At 36.8% G+C, this 25,366-nt stretch overlaps 3 protein-coding genes across 10 annotated transcripts; all 3 read right to left on the bottom strand.

Moving 5' to 3' along the window:
- Positions 1–1,792: 1,792 nt before the first annotated feature.
- Positions 1,793–9,595, bottom strand: LOC103133808 (high-affinity choline transporter 1-like). 2 transcript variants are annotated; one of them, XM_007545729.2, is made up of 9 exons: positions 8,926–9,595; positions 5,408–5,598; positions 5,205–5,318; positions 4,598–4,753; positions 4,187–4,335; positions 3,890–4,036; positions 3,495–3,648; positions 3,092–3,309; positions 1,793–3,014 (listed from the first exon to the last, which is right to left on the bottom strand). In XM_007545729.2, exons 2-9 carry the CDS (start codon positions 5,589–5,591, stop codon positions 2,499–2,501), a joined length of 1,638 nt encoding a protein of 545 aa, XP_007545791.1. In that variant the 5' UTR covers positions 5,592–5,598; positions 8,926–9,595; the 3' UTR covers positions 1,793–2,498. The 2 variants fall into 2 exon arrangements, with proteins under 2 accessions (XP_007545791.1, XP_016523691.1); XM_016668205.1 differs by lacking the exon at positions 8,926–9,595 and having other exon boundaries at positions 4,641–4,753; positions 5,408–5,498.
- Positions 9,596–10,866: 1,271 nt separating this feature from the next.
- Positions 10,867–18,022, bottom strand: cfap161 (cilia and flagella associated protein 161). The gene is made up of 8 exons (XM_007545724.1): positions 17,930–18,022; positions 15,830–15,919; positions 15,527–15,744; positions 15,372–15,453; positions 13,505–13,540; positions 13,290–13,412; positions 13,127–13,200; positions 10,867–11,120 (listed from the first exon to the last, which is right to left on the bottom strand). The coding sequence occupies exons 1-8, from the start codon at positions 17,999–18,001 to the stop codon at positions 10,964–10,966; spliced, it is 852 nt and encodes a 283-aa protein (XP_007545786.1). The 5' UTR covers positions 18,002–18,022; the 3' UTR covers positions 10,867–10,963.
- Positions 18,023–18,564: 542 nt separating this feature from the next.
- cers3b (ceramide synthase 3b) lies at positions 18,565–24,695 on the bottom strand. 7 transcript variants are annotated; one of them, XM_016668203.1, is made up of 14 exons: positions 24,639–24,695; positions 24,411–24,478; positions 24,101–24,151; positions 23,834–23,879; positions 22,358–22,534; positions 22,080–22,197; positions 20,931–21,049; positions 20,779–20,836; positions 20,534–20,584; positions 20,343–20,435; positions 19,952–20,080; positions 19,051–19,157; positions 18,814–18,967; positions 18,565–18,718 (listed from the first exon to the last, which is right to left on the bottom strand). In XM_016668203.1, exons 5-14 carry the CDS (start codon positions 22,528–22,530, stop codon positions 18,590–18,592), a joined length of 1,131 nt encoding a protein of 376 aa, XP_016523689.1. In that variant the 5' UTR covers positions 22,531–22,534; positions 23,834–23,879; positions 24,101–24,151; positions 24,411–24,478; positions 24,639–24,695; the 3' UTR covers positions 18,565–18,589. The 7 variants fall into 7 exon arrangements, with proteins under 7 accessions (XP_016523689.1, XP_007545787.1, XP_016523685.1 ...); XM_007545725.2 differs by having other exon boundaries at positions 24,101–24,147; positions 24,639–24,686; XM_016668199.1 differs by having other exon boundaries at positions 24,101–24,217; positions 24,633–24,648.
- Between the last annotated feature and the right edge of the window lie 671 nt (positions 24,696–25,366).

The following is a 25,366-nucleotide window of genomic DNA, read 5'->3' as shown; positions in this document are numbered from 1 at the left end:
TAAAGATATCTTGAATTGTAATGTTGACTTGTCAAAATTACTTTTAAGATATCTCTAAATGAATTCGAGATATCTCGAATTACACAGCTTTTCTATTTAAGATATCTTAAATTGACATTCCAACTAGTCAGAATGACATTACTGATATCTTGAATTAGTATTGTGTCTAGTCAAAACGCCCCTGACTTACGTAGCAATTTGAAAGTTTAATAAAACAATGAAAAATAGAGAAAACGAAAAAAGATGTTTGAAAACGCGCTAATTTCATGTTGAAACTGGTTTGACAACAGCAATTTTAGCTTTTCAAAGCTGTTTGTGAGTGCATTCGGTTCGTCGGAAATGAATAAACAGGGAATTATTTGCAGATATCAGAAGCAGTCTTACAGTTTATGAAGTTTTGCTATCTCCGCATTTCCAACATTGTCGAACTCTTTCTAATTTGCGGCATTTACTGATAATTTTGTGCAGGAAACGTAAAATTCTGCAGGCAACTGTTTGGACACCACAATGGGGCTTCCACGTCATTCTTAATTCAGATATCTAAAATTGTAATTTTGACTAGTCATAAATGTGTTGAAGATACCTTAAATTGTAATTACGGATATGTGTCCCGCCAAATGACAGATCCAGTGACGTCATTTGAGATATCTTGAAAGGAATTTTGACTAGTCAAAATATAGTTTTGTCTAGTCAAAATGCATTTTTATATATCTGGAATGTAATTACGGATAGTCAGACGAAACCGAATTTGTTAAATCGGCTTGCCATAATAGCTAAGTGTACTTGGATAAGAGCGCAGAACAAGCAGGTATGTATTTTGCCACCTTGGGGGTGCAGAGTGGTGAAGAGTCGCTGTGGGAACCGTATGATGGGGAAACACGAATTGTAGTAGCGCCAGCATCGTCAGTAGTTTCTTCTTCTGTGAATTGTAGGAAGCAGCTATGTTTTACGTCATACTATGCATGAGCTAGGGATTCCCTGAAAGAAAAGATCCATTTATGATGTTTACAAGACAACGGACACCGGTACATTTTAGAACCATTGCACTCTGCAACCCGTTCTCACCTGTTTCAGAGAAAACATTCGGTGGTTTCATGTAAATGTACAGTACAAACACAAACTCTTCCATTTTCCCTAGAAGCCGTTTCGTAAACAGGGCCTGAGATTAAAATCAGAATTCTGAGAAAAAGGTCAGAATTCTGAGATTAAAATCAGAATCCTGAGATTAAAGTCAGAATTTACCTTTTTATTTATTATTTCATTGAGCTAATGGAAATATTTCTGTTGTACTATTTCCTTTGTAAATTTGTTTAATTTCTTAAAAAATTTTACTGTCCCCCTTGTGTTGAATGGTGGCTACTGCAGTTGAATTTGAGAAAGCACGGAGCAGGGGTGAAACTTCTCTTGAATTGCCCACCAGGTAAAATTTCATCGACTCATGCAGGAGGTCACAAAAGTATTCAAATTATCTAAAGATCTGCAGACATCAACTGCCGCAGTAAAAGTAATAAATATATAGCTGTGTGGGAGATTTGAGGTGTGCAGCCGGGAAGTGGCAGGCAAAGGGAAGCATGCAGCTAAGAATATAGCTAACAAAAATAAGGACAAACTGTACAATATGGAAAATTTTACAATATGAAAGAAAACACTGTAGTCATTCATTATAAATGCAATAAAGAATTGTGCAACTGCGTAGGGCCATTTAAGGCAATGTGAAAGCAAAATTGTTCATAGGCGTTCATGATTCAACGAGGAAGAGGCTGACCGAAATAAACCAAAAATCATTTTCCAATGAAAGGATAAAATAGATTATTAATGGCTGAATATGCAGCTCTACGCTGCATATTGAACATAAACCATGAATGTGTAATTATAAACAAGCATTAGGTTATCAAAGCTATAACTGATAAAGTAGAAAATAAGACAAAACTTTTAACTTTTCTTTAGCAAGTAAAAAAAACCAACAACCTTGTTTTAAATGTAGAAAAACATAAACCTTTCAATGTGAAAATGCAGTTCACTTGAGAGTGCATGTTATTCCACACTTAATAACTATGCTGCGTTCTATACACTGTGTTCTTTTTCTTACCATTTGTTTTTGTAATTACATTTTAACAAATGCAAATGTAGCAAAAAAATAAAAAAAATAATTAAACAAACAGCAATTTCAATAACATAACCTCTTTAGGAAACATGTTTGTTATACTTTGACACAAAGACATTTAATCTAGTTAGACTGTATGTACTGGATTCATAGTTAAACTAGTAAAACCTAATAAAATATTTACTTAAATCCTGATAGTCTTTCAGTGGAGACCCCTTACTTTAAAAGAGCCAATATGTTGAACACCAAATAATTCAATAATGTGTTTTCTTTGGAAGCCATTTTTGCTTAAAAAAAGTTACACTTAGATGTAGTTCCCTAGATAAATCACAAAAACAACTTATGGTTAAAAATTGTGTGTGTTTTGGCTTATTCTTTAGGTTTGAAGTTTAGCTTAGAATTTAGTATTGAGAACTTGGTTCATTTCCTCACAAGTGTCAGGTGCTTCATCCTCCTCTACCTCATTTTTCTTTTTAAAAACCTGCAGAAAATCCCAGGACTGTGGGATAAGTTGGTGCTCAAAAATCAGCTTCAGCAGACATGAGACTGCTGGAATACTTACCACAGAAAACAGCATGGCAACAGTTCTATAAGGAAAGTACTGTCTGATCACATTATTCTCCTCCCTCCAACCTGGGTACAGGAGAACAGGAGGGATCCCAAGTATGGGCTCCCCGCTCAGTCCACGCAGCAACAAACCCACCACGAAGCCAAAAAAAGCACCATAAGTATTTGCATGCTGGAAGTGGAGAACACAGAGCAGCTGTGGGAAAATCACACAGTAGAGGAGATCTCCACTTAGAACCCAGAGAGAGAAGACACTGTCGTCTCCAAAAGCCAGACCTGTTCCAGCCAGGCCCACAACCAGAACACTAATACGGATCACCCACTGGAGCTCCCTCTCTGAGGCCTACAGGGGAGGAAGGACAATAGCAGATAAAACACCAAGTCCCTTTATTAGAGTGGAATCAAATTGTGTCCACACACCGTTTTCCTCAAAGTCGTCTTGTATATGTTTTGTGTAAACATGGATGCAGAGGACAGCAGCGCCGAGTCCATGGAGGACATAACAGCTGCAGCTACAGAACCAATGCCTAGCACTGCCACCCAGGTGGGTGTGAGATGCTGCAGAGCGAGAGGCAGGATCTTCCCTGTTTCTCCACGCTCAAAAGGAGGGGGAAGACCGTAAGCAGTCTGGTTCCAGTCTGAGGGAAAACAAGAGGGGGGTTACCAAGGCAGACAAATACATGATGGGAATGCAAAGCTGAGATTTTGGATATATTAAAAAGTGAAATAATATATATGTATGGTGCTTTGAAATTTACCATGGTCAAGATTTAAAAGTGGAACAACGTGTATTGCTTTCTGATGTAACAGTGTGACAGGTCACCTGCAGCAGAAGCCATCACTCCGATGACAACTGAGGGGATTCCCATAATAAAAACTGTCAAAGCCGCAGCAAAGCAGGATATCTGAGCCTGAACAGAGGAGGCTGCCGAAAGAATTCTTTGATATAGCGCTTGATACGACAGTCCCCCTAAAGCCTGCAACACCAACAAAACTGGATTAGAAAATGAAACTACTTTGCACTTATCACACCGAACGTTTCTCACTTCATGCCAAGTGAAGCAGAACTGGCTCTATACACATAATGTGTCTTCATATGCACTGTGCTCTTAAATGAGAACTCAAAAGTAATTATCAAATAAAATAGTTTTACTGAGAATTGTAGGTTATTTATGAAAGCCAAAATGTTATGATTTTATTGCACATAAATTTTTTTACCATAAGAAGCATCTCATCAACCCACTTTCCTGCAACTTCCAGGTCCAGGTGTCCCATCCATGCATGTTCATTTGTTTGGTTGAGTGGAAGTGTTTGTGAGATGACAGTAACTGCTGGACTAAGAACCATAAAAGGAACACAAAGCCACTGAAAGAGAGGGAGAGAAAAAAGGCCAAAATAAAATTACTGACTTCCAAATTAGTAGCTCAATCGGTAAGATTCCTGTTCCACATCTTTAGCCATTGCATACATCTGCTTAGTTCGCTTTTTATTCCCACTTGAGCTCAAAATTCTTACCAAGCTGAAAAAAATAAAGCAAAGCTGAATGATATCAGTGTATGCAACCGAGTAGAGACCCCCCAATAATGTGTAGACAATGGAGACAGCTGCTGAGATGATAATGGAGATGGTAGAAGACAGCCCAAGAATTATGCTCATTGTTCCACCTGAAAATCAGAACACATCATCCACCAGTTTGTTTTAATTCCATAATATTTTCCAGATTAGAAACACTGTGGAAAGACTGTCATAGCAACACTAAAAAGATACAAGATAACTGGCAAGATTACAAAAGAAACATAACCTGAAAACCAAAAGCGATAAAAATAAAAAAAAAAGATTTCATAAGTATATAGACAGAACTATAGGATAGTTATTTTATTCACATTACACATCATGCCATTGAGATTCAGAAGAAGCTTTATTTACCAAGAGCAGCAAGGATACAGGCCACCCATAATATGTCACTGACCAAAGCAGGAAGCAGGAGTGTCACAGTGAATGCTTTGCCATAGCGATTCTGAAATGGGTCCAGCATTGTCACGTAACGCTTTGACCTCATAGGTTTTGCAAAAAACAGCCCAGCTAAAGAAGGAACAGAGAGAAAAACAAATTTGGGTTCTGGGCATGGCTTCAATCTTAAAGTCTGGTCTCAGTCATGATCCTTCTAATTAAGGTGAGCTTTTTTAAAATGACTTTCTCATGGGTAATTCTTCGGACAGGGATCAAGAGCCAAGATAGCAAAGACCAAAAAATAGTAAAGAATTTTAGTACTTCCCGTTAATCAGTTCAGCAATATATGTACAAATGAAAGTCTTTTGTTTTTAACTAATCAAATATTTAGTGTTTTATGCTGCCTGCACAGAATATTTGGAAACATTCCATCATGTACATAGACAATATGAGGAACTTTGTGTAACCTTGTAAAAAAAAATTACAAGCTTACAAAATTTAATATTAGGCATGTGCAAACAGTAAAGGAAACTATAACCTTCAATTGTGTGTCATACAGAAAAAATTTGTTTTGCCTACTTACCCACAAAAAAACACAAGACATATGCAGGGGGCCCCAGAGCCCAGACAAGACCTTGAGTAGGAGAATAAACAGACTCGGCAGTTCCCATAATGTAACCACCACCGACCCATGTTGCTAAAAGTAAAGCACAGAAACAATATAGGTGGGTATAAAAACACAAACAGTAGTTACAGCTTCAACATATAAAATCAAACGCTCTCCACCTGTCATGGTAAAAATTCCAACCAGGATGTTGATGTTGCGGCCACCAATGATGGCAATTTCACTCTTTGAGCTGGAGCATTTCTTCTCCACTTTCTTGGATTTTCGAGATCCCCACACTCCAATTGCCAGGATGCAAACATAAAAAACGATCACAGAGACGAGTCCAGGGACATCTACTGCCATGATGATTCTGGTTACAACACAGATATAATGCCTGTCTTTTACACACGTTTTAATGTGTAAAACACAATAAATAGCAAAAGACTTTGATAAAACAAAACAAAGCTGTTCTTATTCTGTTAGTGGTGGTTTGTGGTACAAGTTATATTGATTTCACCAAGGGTGGCATGATCACCCTTAGGGGTCAAAAAATATCAGTTGCACCCTAAAGAAAATTATTTTGTTAATTACATGTCAATAGGAAACAGGGGATCAGAAGGAAGGATTCATCCAACGGCCCATTCACTCAAGAACTCCCACTTATTGGAGCAGAAAATAATAATTTAAACTACAGATGAGTAATAATCTCCTGGAGCAGTTACCGTTTGTTTGTTTTCATATTGATAAAAAGCTACTGTATAAATTAAATACTCCTTTCATCCATCTACCTGTCAGCTTGACTTCAACATGGTATTAAAACCCTTCAAAGGCTGCAAAGGTGAATTATTGTAGCGCAGGTTTTGCTTACAGCTTCAAACAAATGAGTTCCTGTCGTCCCTCCTTCTGGGTTGACCACAATAGTTAAATTAAACCAGCAATTTAACTCTGAGCAAATCATGAACCCACTCACACACACACACAAAAAAGAGGTCAGGGGGGACTTCATTCATGACAGTTGGGAAAAAAACAAGAGGCATGCGGCCAGGTTGAGCTTCTTTCTCATGAACCTGTGTCTCAAGCATCCATGGGAGAGTTTTTAACTGCTGAGCAAAATGCTGGCGGTTTCCAGATTGTTTCTAATATTTTTAGGCCTAATGATTTTCCACCAGGATGCTTTATTTATTACAGAAGTTCAAAAACAACGAGAAGGCCCTAAGGAAGAGATTCATGCTCATTCCTTTATTAAATAAAATTAATACCAAATAAATTTAGGAGGTAGTTTAGTCAAGCAAAATATTAAATCCATTTCCCTGTAAGGATGACAAAACCATTCCATCTCTTACTGATGTTGTTTTATTTTTATTTTGAATTCATTGCAAATTGACCAGAACAACTTTGCCGTTTCGGGATCACAACTTGACATAAATGATGAAACCAACAAATTTCCTTTGTCACAGAAAATCCTAAATGACAATGTTCAGCCATCAATTGGCTGAGCATTGTGCAGCAGGGTAATGCTCAGAAGATCACCCAAATCTAAACGGCTCATAGAAGACAAAGGGAAAGTTTTAGAAAGGACTAGTCTGATTTAGGTCTGATTAAGATGCTGTTGTAAGGTCTTCAACAGCCCTTTCATGTTTAAAACTTGTCTGATGTTCACTATTCTACAATGATAGCTTTGATGTTGTGGGACACTGATGTGAAAGACTTGTTACAAATCATCACAAATGCTTACTGGCAGATAATGACGCTAAGGGTGGCACACCCAGTTACTAGGTTTAGAGTACTTTTTTTTCTATAGCTCAGAGTTGCTTTGGGTTGCATTTTTTCCCCCTAAAGAATAAAATAAATCATTTTAGATTTACTCTTATCTTTTATCTTTCTGTGACACTGAAGTTTGTTTGATAATCAGAAACATTTAAATGTGACAGAAAAGCAAAAAGAAAAGAAAAATCTACAAGGGAGAAAATACTTTTTCAAAGCTTTGTAGGTTTGGAGACCATGGCCAAAAAAATAAGACCCAAGAAGACTGGACCTCATAACTTCAAAGTCTTGAAGGATCTGTAGTTAACATATCGGTGCCAAACTTCACAACACACCTCCAGGTCTGAAGAGGAGTCAGTAGATTAACAGGTACGGGCAGGTGCAGTACTGATGTTACACCTCTATTGTTTAAGGGTTAAGTATGCTAGTTTTAAAGCACAGTCAAATTTGGAAGACTTCCAAATTTGACTTGTGGTGGTTCTTAACTGCCAGTCAAGAACCACCTTATTAACTGGTGGTTCTTAACCGTTTTCTGTCAATAACGTTTCCCAGAGAAAATTATTTTCAATTAGTCTATCTATTACTCTGATGTTATCTTATAAAAACAGTCACATTTAGCTGTCTTTTCATTTAACCACTTTAGCTTATTTTATGCAATATCAGAAATACATTCAAAAAAGCAAATAAGCAAATAATTGAATTGCTTAAAATGCAACAACACAACATTCCTTTAGTGTACACAGGATGTGCAAAGGATGTGTCTTCAGCTAAAAAATACCTCTAACAAATATGCAATTTCAATGGTAAAGGAAGGCAATGGCAACCAGCACCCCCAAACTATTTGAGAAGCACTTCCCCCAGGCCAAGGAACCATATGTGGTTGGACTGGATGCCACAGAAAATTAAGATAGGCAAGGGGTGGGTGCTTATAGTTGCCTCCTGATAGAAATGCAACTTGTCAAGCAAGCTGACGGATAACATCCCAGGTGTATTGTACATCCAGGTGACATTGGAAAATACAATTAAGGAATACAATTAAAACTGAAAATAACCAAATTTTGAAGACCCAACCTAACAAGACATGCAGTCAAATCATGTCTCGACTGCATGTCTTGTTTTTTTTTTTGTTTTGTTTTTTTTTACCATAAATGTTTATTATCAGACACAGCAGCTGATGCACAGAAGAATTTGTAGATGCTAAATGCTCTCATTCTGAAGCTAGAGCCAAAGGTAAATCTGTTCCTAAAATAGTTTATCTGTCTCGTTTTCTTTTTCTCACTGTTAAATGCACGTATTTAGGTAAAAACCTACATGGTGTCCTGAAGGTTAGAGGTTAGAGAAGGTTAATTGGGTGTAAACTGATCAAATCTTTTGTAGTTTTTGGTAAGTTTGCTCTTATGTGTTTAGTGGTACCTGCTCTATGAATCCAAAGCAGAAATAAAGCAAATAACAGTGACAAATGCTGCAAAAAGTGGAGGACTTTGCTTTGCATCTTGAATCCCTTGCATAGTATTTGAAAGCCCAGGGGGGCTTTTTCCTTTGAGCTCCTGATATTGTCTCAATATTGTGTCGCTGTCCAACTGAGAGAGAAAGAAGGAAGAGGAATGGAAAACTACAGCACGTGCCTTTAGGAGGCTTATCTCGACAATTTATTTTTATTGACGTGTTTTATCAAACAGCATGCAACGACAGAAATTTCTAATATGCTCACTTTATGCTCCTTGACATAGCTGCCTGTCAAAGCATGAATTTATAGCGAGTAATAACAAACTAGCTCCCTTCGGAGAAGAAAAGGAGCATCAGCAATAATTCACCTGTCCAACTCTGCTGCCAGTTATGTATTTATTTCTGTCAGTGACTGTTACAGACTCTTCGCCTTTCTGCTCAATCCGTCATACGAGACTTATTTGGGAATAAATTGTGTTTAACTCACCTCTCAGTAAAAAAGAGATCCCTCCTTGCTGAGCCTTGCTCTTCTTAGGCACTTGAACTGGCTTGGCAAATTGTAAAAACTGGCAGGTCGGGTTGAGTTCAGTGTCTCGCCACAGAGCGTCGTTATTCGGTGCACCTGTTCATATTCGCTGACGCTTCAGTTTGCCTGCATCATAAGTCTTTGCACAAATATGTGATAGTTTACAAAAAGTCGCGTTGTCTAGTTCATAAAACCTAGACAGAACGGATATTTTGGGTACCACTCAAAGAAACGTTAATTTTTACTTTTTCTTTTTAACTTGAATGCACCTCGCAACTGGAGGCGATGCGCCAGTTTGACTGCTACCTCCTATACATTTATAATTGGATTTCGCTAAAATTTTAATCACTGAGAGTAGGTTCGTCAGAGAGACGGAGTATCCTTTCCTAGTCACGCCAAACCTCATGCATGTTTTACCCTGGGTCTTGTACTGAGCTGAAAATGTTAGTTCTTTAAAGGTATAGGACATCCCATTATGGGGAGGGGCGCGCGGAGCAATAAACAGGGATATTTTTAAGACGAATTTTGGGTGGGTCGGCAAAGTTACAGTGAAATGTAACGTAAAATGTGGTTTAAAAAGTTTTTAATGTGTTCAAGCTGCAACACTAGCAAAAATGAATAGTAATGCTCAAACGTGTTTTTCTCAGTAAGCAAACTATTGAGACGTTTACAAGTCAAATTAAAATGTAAAATCTGGTACACCTTTACAAAAATGTAAGGCTATAAATAAAAACAAAATTCCTCATAAATATTGATTCATTGTAGTGGCTCTCAAGTTATGTGTTATTTAAATTATATTCTTTGCAATTCTAAACTTTCCCCCAAACGCCCTAGGATTTCTGCCCATGGGTGATACTGCATCCACGGTGTCACAGCTGTAGTCAGGGATGTGAATATGTGAGACTGCGCAAAAAGTGAGAGCAGGATCAAGTGTAGTTTTAATTAATTTGTTAATTTGTGAAGAAACACTGCATCTCTTTAAAGCTCCATGAGCATGAGCTGCCTGAATACGCCCCGCTCCCGCTCTCAATCGGAGGATCTGAGTCTCAGCAGTGCCTAAAGCAGAGCACAATGAAGAACTTTGGGTGTGTTAGAGGAATTGAGGGATGCCAGGTTCACCCAAACAGACTAGAACCGCCTCTGGCTCCACACACACACACACACACACACACACACACACACACACACACACACACACACACACATATAGAGATGAGAAGGAGAACAACAGACAAGCACTGCACAGCCTGGGGCAAAGTGCTTGCATTGCAAACTAATTATACATTCCAAACTTACTATGTGTACCAATACAACTTTGTAAATTTGAACAGTATACATCGTTGTTGGATCTGGTGTCACATCTTTCTCTACTGTCGTTGATAGATTGTCTATGGGGTTTAGGTCAGGTACGCTTGTTTATCATTAAAGGAGGTACTGTTGGCAGTGGGAGCTGGTGCTGAGTCCTTCTAAAAAATGAGAGAACCTCTACATTACATTCAAAAATAGTTACGCCTTGTCAGCAGAAGGAAGCAGGTAATACTCAAAAATTTTCTGATTGGCTGACTTTTTACTGTCAGCCAATCAGAAAACACTGGGCAAAAGGCGAATAACATTGGTCTCAAAATCATCAATGACTACAGTTACCTGTCTGAGAAACATGAGTGTATTTCAGTTTATACCCAGTTAAGCAATTGCTATATCTGTCATTAGTCAGTATTCTAGACCAAATGCTATGCTTAACAATTGCAGTGGCAATGTTCAGCTGCTTCATTTTAGTAAGGGGAAGATACAGTACATTTGACAAAGCGTAGGTGCTGGTTTGTGGTGGGAAGTATCATATAACCTTATCACGATGGTCAGAGTCCAGCCTCAAAGCTTTGCATGTATCAAGTAAAAGCTATGTTTCAGTTAGAAAAGGTAGTTTTTATTGTGGAAGTTCCAGGTGTTGTTTATGATGTTTGTGCACATTAAAAATAAATTGGAGGTAGTAACCCGGGGTCTAGGTGGGCTGCTGGACGTGCAAGTGCCTCAGGAATAGAAGCCCATCCCCGGCAGGATCAGAAGTACCCAGGATCCAGAAATTAACATCTTGTTCAGCTCTATGGGTGTCAAGGAATGTGTGCGCTACCACCTCATATTCTCTGCCGTAAGCTGTCCTGTAAGGAAAACAAATCATCAAACGTTTAAGAGCAAAAATGTCTCAACTGCCAAACACAAACTTTTGAACTCACAGTATGACCCCTTATCTAAATTGCATGTTGTATTTGCCTATCGATTGTACCAGTGAGTTTTTCTTACTTTAGTATGACTTAAAGCTCCAGTATGTTACTTTAATAAAAAAAAAACATGTTTTATACATATTTGCTAAAACTATCATTATGTTGTGACAGTTTGCTATGAGTGAGATAATCTATGAAAAGATCAATCTCCTCCACCTCTTCCCTGAGCTACAATTGCTGTTTGAAAAAGCGCATTGCTCCCAATGAAAAGCAACCAGTCAGTGACAGAAGAATGTTTTAGTGCTGTCAGTCAACTTGGTGAACGGGCTGCTAAATGTGGTAACGGCGAAGAGACAACTCACTATTACAGGAAAATCGTTCATCCGCTGTCATGTGTGGCCATGCTAACTAGATTTGGCATTCATGGCAGGCTTTTCTTACGGTGAGAAGCTACTGCGTAACAGACAGTAGGGAGGGAGTAATGGAGATGAGCAGTGTGTGTCTGGGCATGATTGACAACGCTAAGACTGTTCTTCTGGTTGTGACTGGTTGTTCATAGTTAGCACTGGGAGCAATGGGAGAAGGCAGAGGATCTTTTTTTAAAGTTTTATAGATCATCTGTCTCATACTATAACAGTCACAACATAGTGGAAGTTTTAACAAATATGTAAACAAAAAACATTTTTTGTTTACATATATATGTTATATACTGCAGCTTTGATGAATGTGAAACGTTCTTTTGAAGTTTCTTTGTACCACAGTTTACTCAATACTAATAAAACACATTACCAAGGTGGAGATAGAAAAGAAAGTACAGTGGCATTACATAATATTTTAAGGTTTTTTATGTAGCTTGTGTCTTTTGTTGCAGTAGCATAACTGCACACAGCAAATTTGAGGTTCAAGTCAACTTTTAATTTGAGTATTTGTTTAGGGAGGGAGACAATTTCATCAAAAGAAATAGTTGCTTGCAAATACAATTGAAGCATTCTTTAAAGTTTTCACTTAAACTTTTAAATCAGTCAGAATTTCTAGGAAATTCAAATTCATAATCTACGACTTTCTGTTTTCCTGTGATATAAACAGGGCTGCTCATCACGCTGGACAAGGACCAATCTTTATCTTTCCACCAAACACAGAGAAGAAAACTGTAAAGGAAGTTTAAAAACATAGCAACAAGAATGAGAACAACAAGCAAGCACCGCACAGCGAAGTGCTTGCATTCAAAACTAATTATGTCATTACACTGTACTAATGCACCTTTGTAAATTTAAATAGCATTGTAAAATAAGTCGGATATTTTACTGAACAGTGTTTGAACAGCGTTTGGAGAAATTCTTCTGGAACTTTGGCTAGAAAAATGTGCTTCCATCAATTTCCTACTGAAACCTGATGTTTTTTAAAATCCAGAAACTGAATGGTGTACAGATGTGTAGATACACATTAACTTAAGCACAGGTCCTTTGCACATCCCAATCAAATTCCACATTTGGACACACCTTACTTTACATTTGCAAGTAGGTGCAATTAAGTCATGTTATTGGTTTGGGTCCATTAGGAAGTTATCTTCAGCTTTGCTGTATACTTTTCAAGGCAACGATACATACTTATCCAATCTCAAATCACCTGATGTCAAATCAAATATATCTGAATTCACCCTGTGGGTACTGCACAGTTCTGCTTTGGGCCATGTTTCAGATCTCTTGAGTTTACCAAAATGTCTTTCACATTGTCAACAGTTTCGCTGTATGCTCTGCAGGTGTCGCCAAAGGCACCAGTATCTGTAGAAATTTTTTGTGTGTGAGATGATGCTGCTGTAGTAAAAGCTAGATTTTCACCAGCACTGTAAAACCACCGCCTGTAAAATATCAATGTCCCATTTAGGTGAAGTTTCTAATAAAAGTTAAAAAAATAAATAAATACAAAATACAAAAATAAAATACCAGAGAAGCTTTTCACCCAGAACAGCAAGGCCTTGGTTTGTCATGCAGTGGATGACCAGCACCTTCTCGTTAGCCTGCAAAAAAAAAAAAGTACAGGGTAGTTTTTGTTAACATTTCATATGCTGCCTTCAGTAGTGCATGTATCTAACTGTTAATAACTTACAGGAACTGGCAGACCCTCAGATTCAAATCTTTCCTGGGGGTCAAAGTGCGATATTTTCCACCATGACAAAACACTTAAGGTGTCATCCAGGTAAACGTCTTGGAGGCCAGACTTCTTTGCACACTTTAAATTAAGCACAATTACAATAGGTGATAGATGCACATGTTTTCGTGTCAGTGATTTTCAGTTAACATTTGTGATAAATGTGGATGTACCTTTTGGAAACGCGGTTTATCACTGGTCAAGTAAAGCTGAGGCAAAACATTAACAGAAAAAAAATAAACAGTGGTCAGATGACAGACTAAAGATTGTGTTTAAGAAGAAGTGTTGATTTTTTTTTTACAGAAAATTATACATTCACTGTTTTATTTCTGGAATTCTCTTTATTTGTGTGTTGAGGAATTTTGCTAATCACATTTTAATCTGCAGTAAGAAAACTGTTGTACATATTTTTTTTAATTATTTTTAGGTTAAAGATTCTCAACAGAAGCTCCAGAAAGCTGATAAAGCCCACTTAGAAGGTAAGCTAACTTACTCTATAAAGAGCTTGCTCTGTTCTGCACTACAAGGATTTGTAAGGCAGAGTAAACTCCTGTCTTTGTGTCTGACTGGTTGCTAAGAGATTACTCAAGGATATCCTGCAGGTGGTGTACAACTAACTAAATCATGAATGAGTTCAAGTGCTAAAACAGCCATTTGCATGTGAAATGAAGGTTAATAGAAACTTTACCTGACTTCAGGTGTTAATTATTAAAAAGACTTTTGTCACAAGGCACTTTGTTATTGAATAAATTTGCTAACAAAATATGTACTTTTCCAAGAACCTAAAGATAATTACTTTCCTGACAAGGCCTTTTCCTTTATTCATTTTGGTGTGTTTTCTTAAGGACCACTCTCCTGAGATTATTTTTTTACATTATATTAAATATATTAAAGGATAGTGTAGAAGAAAGAAATGAAACTAAGCTGCTTTTGTTTTTACTTACTTGAGATGAAAGTATATCATTGATCTAAGTCATGCATGATGTAAGTTAATCTGTACCCTGTTATGTGTTTTCTGTGTTTAACACAGAACAGGAAAGGAACATTTTAAATGTAACTTATGTGGAAAGATTATTTCCTGAGGCAATAATAACTCACTAAACCACACTGTTCAGCTTCTTCTTAACAACATTTATGAAGGCTGTAGGCACAAATATTTGAATAGGTCAAAATTAGTCACCAAAGTCAAATAAAAATTGATTGTAAATTATCCTGTTAAATGTACTAAAAAAAGGTAAGAATAGAAGTCGAAATAACAGACATGAAAACCAGCACAATTCCCATTTGGAACTGTAATATTGTGTGAGCTCAGTTTAGATTGATTTTCTTGGTTAGTAATCTGCTCCAGACTCTACTGATCACAAAACCAGTCCAAAAACTATAACTTTGGGGAATTTTTTCTTTACTGGCACTGCTACCAGGTCTGGTAGCTGTTCACAATATTGTTTTTCATGTCTGTTTTAACTTTTTTTTTTTTTGCATGTATTGCTATCTTACTAAGGTTATTGCTTTTTGCAAACTTTTTAATGGCCATTTTTAAAAACAGATGCCTAGCATTAAATTTAAATGCTGAATTACTCATTGATTTTGACAATTTGATACAATCAGCTGAGCTGCTGTAGTAAGAATTTTTTTCTTACCAACTCCAATGATGGAGAGAATTTTACTAAATTTATAGCAAGGTTTAGCAAGGTTGGATTTGCAATATGTGCAATTGATGTTAAATCTTTTTTTATGAATAGACCGCACTGACTATGTATTTCTCTATATGAATTGCCTTGCAAATGCCTTTAGAAAACGTGCACTATGTAAATGAAATGGATTGAACTTAAGGGTTAACAGTGCAACATATTTTAGAACAGCTTTAGTTTAGGTTTGTAATGTTTTAACATTACATTCTTAAAACTTGATGACATTTATTGAATACCATCAAAGCATCACAACTCTCCAATCAGTTGAGATACACCTAGATTTAGTGAGAAGATGTATAAACCAACTAACGCTAAAACACATAAAGCTTCAGGAAAAGGTTTTACTTACTCCTTTGGCAAAGCCACTTGTTGTTTTGAGAGCAAAACTCTGGTCAAAATGCAGAGTTGATCCTTCAGGACTGCCATCAACACTGCACCACACAGACAACATCAGATAGGCGCTCACTCATTAGTTTCTGTCGAAGTCATTTCCTGACAGCTTACCTGGTGATGATAAAAGCAGTGCGAACGCAGGATTGAATACCTTTTCCTCCGCTGACCCCACATGGCATCTTAATGCTCGGCAGAGGTGTCTTAGTCACATTGTCGACATTGGCGTTGATGCTGAGAACGCTGTGCTCCCTGTCTTGTCCTCCCACATTCACCAACATCACAACATCTCCAAAACGTAGCTGTCCATCGAATGTCGCAGAGAGATTCACCTGCACATGTAGATAGACACTCTCATCACCACTGAGGCGCGTAGGTCACTATTAGAGCTTTTAAATCAGCTTAGATTCACGTTACGTGTTCCAAAATGTTTTGTTTGAGAAAGTCCACTTTCTGAGAAAGAAGCTCTCCCCTGCTCCTCTTGTCAAGAAATTCTTTTATTGTCTCCTGGAAAAAACAACGGCATATGAAATGTTTCTCTACAAGCTGTTATTTACCACGACAAACTGCGTTTTTTTTTTTCATCATCACAATGTCTCAAAAATAAGTAGAGATAAGTACTTGTTGCGAAAAACATGTGGTAACCTTTCTTCTGTCAGACTGGCAAGTGCACAGCGAGAGGTAGAGAACTATTTGTACCTCTGGTCAGCCCAGCATTTCGCTGAAACTTTAAACCCTGAAGTGATTCTCTGGTCAACGTTTGTTTAAAACTTAAACCGGTTTTTTGCTTATATGTGTAAAAACTCTATTATGTTGTTTTTATGGTGTAAAGTACTTTGAACTGCTTTGCTAAAATGTGTTTTACAAACAAACTTGATTTGACTTGACATATATTTCTACTTCCACAGATGACTTAAAAGTACTCTTAAAATGTAATATTAAAAAGTTGTATGTGACTTGACTCTCAGATAGATGGTTAAATATTAAGTAATGTAACAGAATTTTCAACAGGAATAAGAAAAAACCTTTAAAAGTATGAAAGTTGAAGAGAGAAATCAACTGATTCACAAAGCTTTCCCTGTTCTCCCATTTTCTTCTCTTTTTTGCACACCAGCTGAATATTTTGTGCCATTATCAGACAATTGTTAACAAATCTCAGCTAAATAATTTATGATAATAACTTAATAATAATGTGAATACCAGTCATGCTAACCTAATGTATTAAAACATTTCATTTAATTAGTTTTTAAAGTTATTGTTTGCTTTGTTTTGTACTCTGAAATAACAAGGTGTTTGTGTAATTCTCCTTTACATACCCTCTGCAAAGATGCAGCAGATATTAAGCTCAAAATTATTCATATTCATGGCATCGTCAAATTCAAAATAATTTCTATTCTATTCAGTCAAAAATGTATCACTGAGAATGAGGTGGATCTCTCAAGAATAATAAAATTATTCAAATTCAAATAAAAAAAAAATATTGTTTTTATTACAACTTTGTGTTATTTTTTTCTTCGTCTTTATTGGCTTCTTCTTATTATTGTTAATATTTTATTTGAAAATTTCATGCTGAAGATTATTCAAGGCTTTTTTTTCAATGGAAAAACCTTTCTTCACGTTGCAGCAATCAAACCCTTTTTATTGCTAAAAAGGGTTGGAAACATTGGAAACATGCGTTTTGCATGTTTGCAATGTTGTTTTCATAATTTGTCTTCCATGGAAAGCGCCAAGTCATTGAAGTTTGAAGGCCTCAATGCCATCTCCACAGAAATTATTTTAGCTTCAAGTCAGGACTGTTGCTCTGCCTTAAATGTTAACATCACTTCTATCCCAAAGAAACTTGTTGGTCAAATTTAAAGAAAGTACTTTATGCCTATATCTACCATGAACATGGAAAATGTAATGCTTCATAAATGACTAAGAACTTTAGGACCTTGACATGTATTAACCTTCTGCTTCTTGTTTTAACTTTGGGTCAATAAATTGATCAAATAAATAAATTCTCTTATATAGCCACTCAAGGGGATTATATTTAAAATTAAGGTGACTTCTAAAAGCAATTTGATGCACTGGATTTTATTTTGGGGTGTAAAATTAAAGTAGGGTGAACACAAATGTACACTTCATATTTGTATCAGTGAAACATTTTCACAACTTGGTAAACCAAACTGAATTAAGAAGAAGAAGAAGAAGGAGAAGGATAATTTGGGAAAAACTTTGATCATGCACAAATTAATGCAAGTGACATTGTTTTAACTACTGTTTTACTTATCTTTTGCTTACCATAGGCGACTAGATGCATAAATGTGTACATCTAAAATGCAGCTTTGAAAAAAATTTAGCTATGCGGTTAACTTTAATGAAAACGCTAAATATAAAAATATGAAATAAATTAAAACCCTTTTTGTTTCCCGATAAATTCTAGACTCTTATTTTCATATTTCTACACCCTTACTGATTTAGCTAAAACGTGACGGCTAGCTCAGATAATATGTCCTCATTTTCTTTTCAACAAACCTCCTTTAGGACCAGGTCTTCAAACCAGTTTCCGGTTTTCACCTTAGGCTGATACATTCGCTGGTAAGTCATTTTGACAGCAGCTATGAAACGTTAACAAACACACACACACAAACACGCCAGCCAGTATGCTAACAGATTTCGATAACCACAGTTTTAAGCTACACGCGGTTTCTATAGAGACGGTTTCCCTAGATACGAGCTCTAACCGCGTCTCTCCAGCTGTCGCTAGGGGGCGTGCTGGTATTACACAGGACATCAATCTTTCATGGCCTACCTTCCAAACAATTAACAAGACAAAAATAAATACTGATTTGCAGCGTTCTAAAAACACAAACACGGTCATAAAATGTAATAAATACATAAAGTTTGATCAACTGCTACAGCATAGACAGGTAGATATGACTTCAAGACTCAAAATCAGCCTTGGGGTTTTTGTTATAATGCCAATTTGTGCCCTCATATAAAATACAAGTAAACTCATGAAAGAACTAATCCTAAGTTTTAATCAGGGCTAAAAGAAAATTACACTATTTAGGTTCCTTCACAGTTCTTTCAAATGCAATATCACTCCGTTGAATTCTCAAGATTTTAACCGAAGCACTCCAAGTAGAAAGTGTCCATCTGTCATGGTTGATGCTCCTCTTTTCTCTGTATACGTCAGTGACCGTTAGCTCGATCTCTGGCACCATTCATGGCACCATTAATATGATTCATTTTGTGTTTTATATTCTTTTGCGAATCACTGTCGTCCTCCTCTTCATCGCTCCGAACATCGCCGTCCAGTTGCTGGGTGAAAACATGCCACAGAGAAGATTTAGAACCAAGAGGCAGACATTTAGCCGAGAAACACTGCACATACACACAAACCATTTTGAACATACCTTGCTGAAGACAAACTTGTAAGCCATTCTTGTTATTAGAAAAGCCCAGTAGACGTGTAGAATTTGCAGAACCATTAACATGATGTTGAAGAAATAGTAGCCAAAGAAGGGGTCAAACCTCTCTAATGGGTACACCCATGTACAGTGGATGAGCCTGTAGATGTATGTATTTGTTACTCCCCCTTAGCCGCCAGTTATAATGTGCTACACAAACAATTTTTTTTTTAATTCACTCACCAAAAAGGAAAAATAACAAGTCTTGTCACCATGAAGACAATTGTAAATATCACAAACATAACATTAGCAGTCTGCTCCCATTTGGCGTAGTTAAACAACTTTCCTCCCTGTAAAAGAAGCAAAGACAGGGATAAGAGCCTTGTTTCTCTTAAAAAAAGAGAGAGAGAATGAAGTGAATAACAAGCATACTGTTACTTCAGGAGAAATAACAACAGAAAGGGAGGCGAATAGATATGCATCCCAAAACTTTCAGATTTTTATTCATAAAAAAAAAGTATTTTTCCATCCACTTCCCTAATACACATGGCTATATTTTGGTATATTGGTAATATATCTCATATTCATGACTTTTTGTTAGTTTATAAGGAACAAACTTTATCCATAAGTAAGTAATAGACCAACATAATGTCATGCTGTCTTGCAGATAAACATTTTTATCCATCTACCTAAAATTGTGTGCAGTACCAACTTTTGTTTCTAAGACATTTTAGGCAATTGCATTATAAACAAATGTTTTGTAGCTTTCTACTTTTTAAAGTATTAGCAGATTTAGAGAAATGATGATAAAAAAATATCTTACTTTAAATTGTAAAAAAAAAGGCAGTTATGTAAATATACAGGCATAATTGAGCCTGCAGACATATGGAAAAAATATGCAAATTATAGTGCACAAGAGAATGTATCTAATTTTCATACCCACTCCGGTCATCCTATTCACTTAGTAATGGCTCACTTTGTCGTTTCTTTGTCAGACATAAAAATATCTTCTCACTGGACTTTTGTTTTCCGGAATATCAGACTCAGACAATAAATAACCACTGCCTTTTAAACAAATAGTCATTCTTGTAGCAACAACTATGATTCAGAATCATTACGACTTGAACATTACAAGAGCACTGACCTCAAGCAGGATGTCTGAAGAGTCATGAACAGCCATCACAAGAGTTCCAATACGAATGTAGTTAGAAATCCAGGAGAAACTCAGAAGTGTCATTGTGGCTACATGGTGAATCACCTGCTCTTTAAAGTCCTGCCAGCATGCAAACCACAGGTTAACATTACTGCACTTTGTACAACTCTAACATTGATTTTATGAAGTTAATATTGGTATGTGCTACTTTTTTTTTCTTCTATAAGTCATGCATTCCTGCAAAATGATTAGTTTATGAATGTAATAGGAAATGTGATTTAGCACTTCAATATACAATCTAATAATAGTAAACATTTGAAGTTAGATTCAAACAAATAAAGATTTGTTAATTTTGTACTTCAGCACACACTTGCATACTCACTTTCCTTTTCACATCAAACGTTAGGCTGAGGAGCAGAGAAAGGTAGAAGCCCATTTCCAAGGTATAATACCAGTACTGCGACGGGAGCATGGACTGAAGGAATATTTAACAAACATAAAACATTTTCATGAATCGCACTGTTTACACTCTTGTGCAGCCTATGCTGATACAAAAAAAGGGGATAGAGTTACCTGTTTAGGAAATTCTGCCCAAACCTCTTTTAGATCATAAAACCAAGGTTTCTAAAGACAACAACAGGACACAGAGGAAAGTAAGAAAGATCTGAACCAAAAGCAAAACTTATTGCTTATTTGCTTGGTAACTTGTGGCCTTTGGATTTTGGATTTTTTGCCTGAACTGCTTCCAAGATACGACAAATAAATTCACATTAAAGGCGGAAAGCGAAAATAACAACAAAAGATTTCTGAGAACTTACATCGTAAAGGGCTAAAAGTCCTCCAAGGAATGCACAAAGATAAAAGCCGCATCTCCAACTGGTCGAACACAGGAGCAGTAAAGTAAAATGTTTACATAGAGACCCTTATTGTACCTACTAATGCAAAAATCTTTGTGTCCACATACACCCACCTGGCTTCACAGAACCTCTTCCGAAGCCCAGGTCGATCCTGATTCCTCTTCCTCCTGAACCACACTTCTACTCTCCTCTCTGGCCAGCCGGTCTTCTTACACAGAGACCGAACATCAGCCTGAGACACAAAGCAAACAGTTCCGGTGTTAAAACACACTACCATACACACTCTTCAATTTTGCACAAGTTATACGCTAGAATCAAGTTGTCGCACCTGCAGTATAGTATACATTTACATTAACTAAGGCAGGTGAAACAAGATTCTTTATTTTGACAGATTTCCCTGACTTTTAATCTACATTTACAGCTTACAGAAATGTTGCATAAACAAGTATTTGGCTAATTAGACATTTTGTTTTGTTACTTCTATTTTTGTCAAATAAAACAAAAATAGTTTCCAAATTTCAAGGCTCCAGTTCCAGAATTTTGCTATCGAGTAGAAAATTCTGAAGGACAATGTCCAGCTGACATTAGCAGTTATGCTGCTGGGGGTGGGGGGGGGGGGGGGATGGAAGGGGAGGCACACAATCAACAGCAGTAGTTTGGTTTGGCTGCATACAGAGACACAAAAGACAGACAACAATGTAGACATAGACACTTCACACCAGTTTACATCCAAATCCTGGACTGCGAAAGGGAGTCGCAATCACAGGAGAGAACTGGAGCATGGTGAGGATAACACAACATGCAAAATCACTGCCAAAAGGTCACTGTCTGGGACTTGAACCTACAATCGTCTTACTGCTCAGTCAAGCAGCTCATAAACGACATTGTCTTTGATCAACTACATGTTGTATTATCATATAATCATATGAAGTTTGTCTTTTTGATGGATCTCAGATCCTAAAACATGGCAAAAAGCGGAAAATACTTAAGGGGGTAAATGCTTTAATATAACACCTGAGGTTTATTTTAAAACACCTTATTGAGATTCTTAATGATTCAATACAGTTGTATTGAATTAATGATTCAATACATCTGTGTTGCTGTCTTCCAGCAGCTATCCTTAAAATATATTTTCTCCTCTTTTATTTTCTTCCACAATAAGTTATTTTATTTATTGAAAAAACATCTACAAAAACTACAAAGCACAACACATGTCTGCCCGCGATTAAAGTGTGTAAGAAATAAACTGTCTCTTAACTCACCTGTGACGGATTCCGGGTTTGGCTGTAGAAGTACTTCTCTAGGGTTGGGTTTTCCTCAGCTGTGAGACGTACCTTGTCTCTGATCCCCAGAGCATTAGCCAGAGGTGTGGCCAAGTATCTGAAACAGTACACAGAGCTCTGTGAACCTTCCATATAGCACAACAATAGCAGCTCTTTGGAATCTCTAAGATTGTGCAACATAATCCCAGCATATTGAAATTAGACCATGGAATGGCTGAACTCTCAGTCACGATTACTCTTAAGCTGTGTGGTCTTGCCTTTCAAAGAGGTATCTAACAACTAGTAGGCAGAGGGCACAGGGCACAGCTGCATAAAGTTGAGAGGCTTTGGCATAAGTACGATCTTCTTTGTCTTGGAGATCTGCCCAGGAGACCTTCTCTGGAAGCCACAGACGTTCCCACCACAGCCAGTCTTTGATTGTTTGCAACATGATGCTAAAATGTGGAGGAAAAAAAAACAAAACAAAACAAAACAAAGCAAGCACAATTTAAACAATACTTATTATGGTCTTCTTTTTACATGTTTCTTGAATAAAATAAAGAAAGCATTTTTAGGGAGAAGACTATATCGGGTTCATAATTCTTGTGTTATAACGACATTTTTCTTATTTTCAATAATAAAAACGTCTGACCTAAGGATTTAATTAATCAGAAAATAAGTCAGATTAAATTTTTTGTTGTTGCATATTTAGGTCCAAATAGATTTATGACTGAAAAAGGTAATTTCTTCTTTTCTTAAAATCTCAAATCAGGAAAGTTTATCTCAAAGCTACACAAAGTGTGGCATGCATATTTGTATAATTCCATTCACTTGTAAGGTAATTCAAAGTGCTTTGCATAAATATAAGGGAAAATTGGTGAAGAGAATTTCATTAAAGATAAAGACATTAAGAGAATAACTGTAACAATTCAACACAAAAGGAAAGAAACTGTGAAAGGCAACTTAATACCAAACAAATAGTAGAAATTAACTAATGAAATAATCTTTGACTTTCATGAGAACGATGAAGTAAACATATTTTCAGTCTGAGCCTTGAGGAACCCCACATGTGATCTTTGTTTGTTCAGTTTTATAAATACCAAGTGAGACAACATAGTGTGACTCTGGCTAAATAAATAAATAAATAAATAAATAAATAAATAAATAAATAAATAAATAAATAAATAAACTACTCCCACACAGCAGTCAATCCCACTTCAGTTTTCCAGTCAGTAATCCAGTATGTTATGATCAGCTGTGTCAAATGTAATATTGAGGTCCAAAAGCAACAATGCAGAGAGTTTATATGTGTCACTATCATCACTGGCAAGTTAAAACTAGATATCAGCCCTGTAATTACCTATTTTTGAGGCATCCAGTGATCTAGAATAAGTTACCAAATCCATGCGGTAAGAATCTGAAGTTGCAAAGGAAGCCAGCACACTGAAGGTAGAGAACTCCAGCAGATATCAAAGGGCAAGAATGATAAAGAAAGGTGAGGAACAATTCATGGAAGCAGAGATTAAAGAGAAGTAAAGTCCTTCCTCTCATGGACTCTGCCCATAACAAGAGTACATATAAAATATAACAGGCTAATTAAACAACAAAATAAAAAAAAAAGCTGGCTTCATTCAGGGCTTCTTAACAAAACAGAGAAGAAGATCAATGCTTATTTTTAATTAATTGTAAGGCGGCATAAGCCACATGAAGCTCAGCAGTGGCTAATAAGTCGGCATGGGAAAAGGCAGACATACCTGCAGGCAGTGTTGTCTTGACAAGTTTCAACAGTGAGGAGAGAAGCTGAAGCAGATACAGAGTCGGTTACCAGGTCTGATGAAAGCCAAGTAAAACGCTACGCAACTCAAATTGCTCTTTACATAATCATTTCTTTCACAATAAATCTTTTAATTTATGCTTTTACGTCTCTGATGTTATTGTTCTCTTCACTGATCTGGAAATGTATATCAGCAGAGACAAACTAACAGCATAAGAAATGTTGAACTTAAGATTCACACACTTACCTTTATGCTGTGCCCAGTGCAGGTAATGCTGGGTGTTGTCTGGGGATCTGTCTGAGTGAGGTCAGTCTATTACTCATGCCACCCATATACTGCTCTTAATCACATCAGATAACAGTTCTGTTAGAGCCCAAAGCATTTTGGCTATTAAAAAGTCTCTTCAAGGAGGGGTAGGAAGTTAAAGTAAAAAAAAAAAAAAAGATTTGCTTGAAAATCAGTAATCGTCCTAATCTGTACAACGTACATAACTGTGCTTGGAGTGTCTCCATTGAACATGTCAAATAGATTAGTAGGTCTGTGTTTGGTCGCTCACCTGATGAAAAAGTCCTGGATCCTTCCCTCCCACTTTTCCCTGCTCTCTTGATCACACCCCTGCCGTTGCTACAAGCCGTTTGAGATGAGAAACGGTTAACAGCTTAGTGCTCTTTGTACATTTTGACAATATATATATACGTATATATATATAAATTTTAGTTTGCAAAGACTAAACTACAACAAGTCATCTAAAGGGCAGGATCAGGATCGTTTTACGTACCCTCACCTGCAAGAATTCCCTTGGAATGCCGAGCAGCCCCCATAAAGGCCCCATTCCCTGGCGGGGCAGCAAGGGAGGAGGAGCCAAGCGAGAAAGAGGAACTCTCTCACACAAGAACAAAGAGTGACACATCATGCTGCAAAGATAGCTACCTGAGTTAATAATAAACACATAAATGGAGATTGAACTAGCCTGGGTGCGGCACACAATCTCCAATTTCCTTAGTTTTTCTCAAGGCAAAGGTTAATCTCAGGAACTAGTTTATGGTCTTATTTTGTGAGGTATTAGTTGTCTTGAACATGCAGTTAGAGGGATATAAAAGCACAGCAACACATTTCTGAGTCTTTGTTCTTTTTATACATATATCTGAGACACATTTTGTTGTGTTACAACTGTGCCAGAGGAGGGCAACACAGAAAACAAATTTAAGACTACCATACATCTCTCCAAGAGGCTGAAAAAACTGTTGTTGTTCATTTAATTTAAACGCACACACTTCTATCTGACAGTGTGATGTATTTCAAGTATTTATTTCCATTAAAGTTGTTGATTATGGTTTAGAGTTTATGGAAGTAAGTTGTTCAGAAATTAGGATGTATGCCACAGTGCATGGAGGCTCTATCTTACTAGTAGTGCACATACTGTACAGTACATAAACATTCATGTATGTATTGAAAATCCTTTTTACATTTGTTCATCTTTAATATTGTGATTTTAGTTGTAACAAAAAAGTT

The sequence above is a fragment of the Poecilia formosa genome, unplaced genomic scaffold (assembly GCF_000485575.1).
Source record: "Poecilia formosa unplaced genomic scaffold, Poecilia_formosa-5.1.2 Scaffold13, whole genome shotgun sequence".
NCBI classification, from domain to species: Eukaryota; Metazoa; Chordata; class Actinopteri; order Cyprinodontiformes; family Poeciliidae; genus Poecilia; species Poecilia formosa.
The sequence above is the reverse complement of the archived record's forward strand: the minus strand, read 5'-3'. Positions and strand labels throughout refer to the sequence as shown.